This window comes from Nicotiana tabacum, chromosome 17 (assembly GCF_000715075.1).
Source record: "Nicotiana tabacum cultivar K326 chromosome 17, ASM71507v2, whole genome shotgun sequence".
Classification (NCBI taxonomy): domain Eukaryota; kingdom Viridiplantae; phylum Streptophyta; class Magnoliopsida; order Solanales; family Solanaceae; genus Nicotiana; species Nicotiana tabacum.
This window is the reverse complement of record NC_134096.1, coordinates 69,856,817-69,858,926: the sequence shown is the minus strand read 5'-3', so window position 1 is coordinate 69,858,926 and position 2,110 is coordinate 69,856,817. Positions and strand designations below refer to the sequence as shown.

Genomic DNA, 2,110 nt, shown 5'->3' with positions numbered 1-2,110 from the left:
ATGATAACGATTCTGCTATTCATACTAAAATTTACTGATAACGTAAATTGGAGTGAGGGTATAACCTACCATGTCTTATTTGAAGACAAGCCTAGAGAAGCTGCCCTAAAGCACTCAATGAGACCTATGCGGTCCTCTCATGAGTACACCCTAAGTTAAAATTCTAGAATCTCTCTTTCTCTACTCTATGTATGTATATATAATATATTTCTATATCTCCTGTCATGTTAATGTCATGTTAATGAATATTTTATAGGTTAAAAAGATGTCTACTTCACCTTAGTCAAACACGTATAGCATTTGTCTAATATTTGGAGAAAGAAAAACACACGAGTACTCTCTCTGTGCTTAGTGTAGACAAATATTTTGTATACCATGATTAATAAATTGGACAAGCTAACTTGGAACATAAATATATAATCGTGAACAAATAAATTAAAGCAGCCAGGCCAGCAGTATATAGATGCAGCTGCAGCTCATAGTAGTGAGAATTAGGGCAAATTAAAAGGCAAAATGGGCCATCACTGCTGCAGCAAACAGAAAGTAAAGAGGGGTCTTTGGTCTCCAGAAGAAGATGAAAAACTCATTAGACACATCACCACCCATGGCCATAGCTGCTGGAGTTCTGTCCCTAAACTAGCCGGTATTTAATATATTTGGTTTTAGCTTCCTTAATGGAATTAAATGAAATATATATATGCTTATTTGCTTATTTGTTTTCTTATATTATTGTGCAGGATTACAAAGGTGTGGAAAAAGTTGCAGACTGAGGTGGATAAATTACTTAAGGCCAGATCTGAAAAGGGGTTGTTTTAGTGAGCAAGAAGAGAGAACCATAATTGATGTTCATAGAATCTTGGGAAACAGATGGGCACAAATAGCCAAACATTTACCTGGTAGGACTGATAATGAAGTCAAGAATTTCTGGAATTCTGCCATAAAAAAGAAGCTTATTGCTCAAGGCTTTGATCCAAACACCCACAACCTCCTCTCTCGTAATCATCACCAAAACAACAAGATGAAAAACAGCTGCAAATCCAAGACTTCTAATTATCCAAATTCCACCTCTGTTTTCACTATTGAAACTTTATCATCAAGCAAAGAAGTAGGAGTAATTTCCATGGACATTATCAAAGCAAGTCTTGCCGCATTGCCTCCTATTGCTACTACAACAACAATAACTCTGCCTCAGTCCCAAACAAGTTGGGATCGACCATGTAAATCCTCACTGACCAGTACTACTTACAATTATATGAATCCCATTAGCGTTCCCACCACGACGAATATGGAAAACTCAAACCTTGCCACCATTGAATATCAAAACCAGAGTACTTCCAATAATTTGTTGTCATCTTCTTCTTCCTTAAGTCCATCAGGGTTTGGAATTATAAATGAGAATTGCATGTGGGATGTTACAGGCTTTGAACCGCAATTAATTGGTCCCTCCAATGGACAAGAAGAAATGCAGTTAGTACAGCAAGAAGGAGCACAACTACTTCAGCTTCAGGAAAATATTTGTCAAGAAGAAGTCTACAAGGTTAATCATGAGTTCAACAACAATGGACAAATCGCGGAGAATGTTACATTTGACAACTCTAACTTTGATTTTGAGTTTGTGGATTCTGCATTGATGCCTTGTGGAATTTACACTAACGTAAATTCCATAGATCAACTTGCATGGGATTGTTAATTACTACTAGCTAACTTCTACAGATTTTTTTAGCTTTCAGTATATATATACCACGGCTGCATGTTATTTCTGTTGCATTATCATGTTGAAATTAATAGCAGTATTGTTTCTTAAAAAGAAAATGGTAGTTGTCATATTTGGCTACCATTGTTAATTTGTTATAGTGAACATAGTAAGCTGTTTCAACGGGAGAACGAACGAGTAAATGAAAAGATTGTCTAACTTGCCAAAAGATTTTCTCCCTTTCAAGGGTGGTTGTTCAATTGAAGCATTCAATCAAAAGCTCCTTATACAAGACAATGATTTAGTCTAGCTAAGTTTCTTTTATCTTCCTCTTTAATTATATATATACGCCAAAAAGTCAAAATGAAATGTTTCATTTTCTTTGTGTAGAGAAATGATCTGTTTTTGTTTCGGCTC

At 35.6% G+C, this 2,110-nt stretch overlaps 1 protein-coding gene across 1 annotated transcript; it reads left to right on the top strand.

The window, feature by feature from the left end:
* Positions 1 to 452: 452 nt before the first annotated feature.
* On the top strand, positions 453 to 1,756 carry LOC107792344 (uncharacterized). Its single transcript, XM_016614554.2, has 2 exons — positions 453 to 643; positions 738 to 1,756. The coding sequence occupies exons 1-2, from the start codon at positions 514 to 516 to the stop codon at positions 1,688 to 1,690; spliced, it is 1,083 nt and encodes a 360-aa protein (XP_016470040.1). The 5' UTR covers positions 453 to 513; the 3' UTR covers positions 1,691 to 1,756.
* The last annotated feature ends 354 nt before the right edge of the window (positions 1,757 to 2,110 follow it).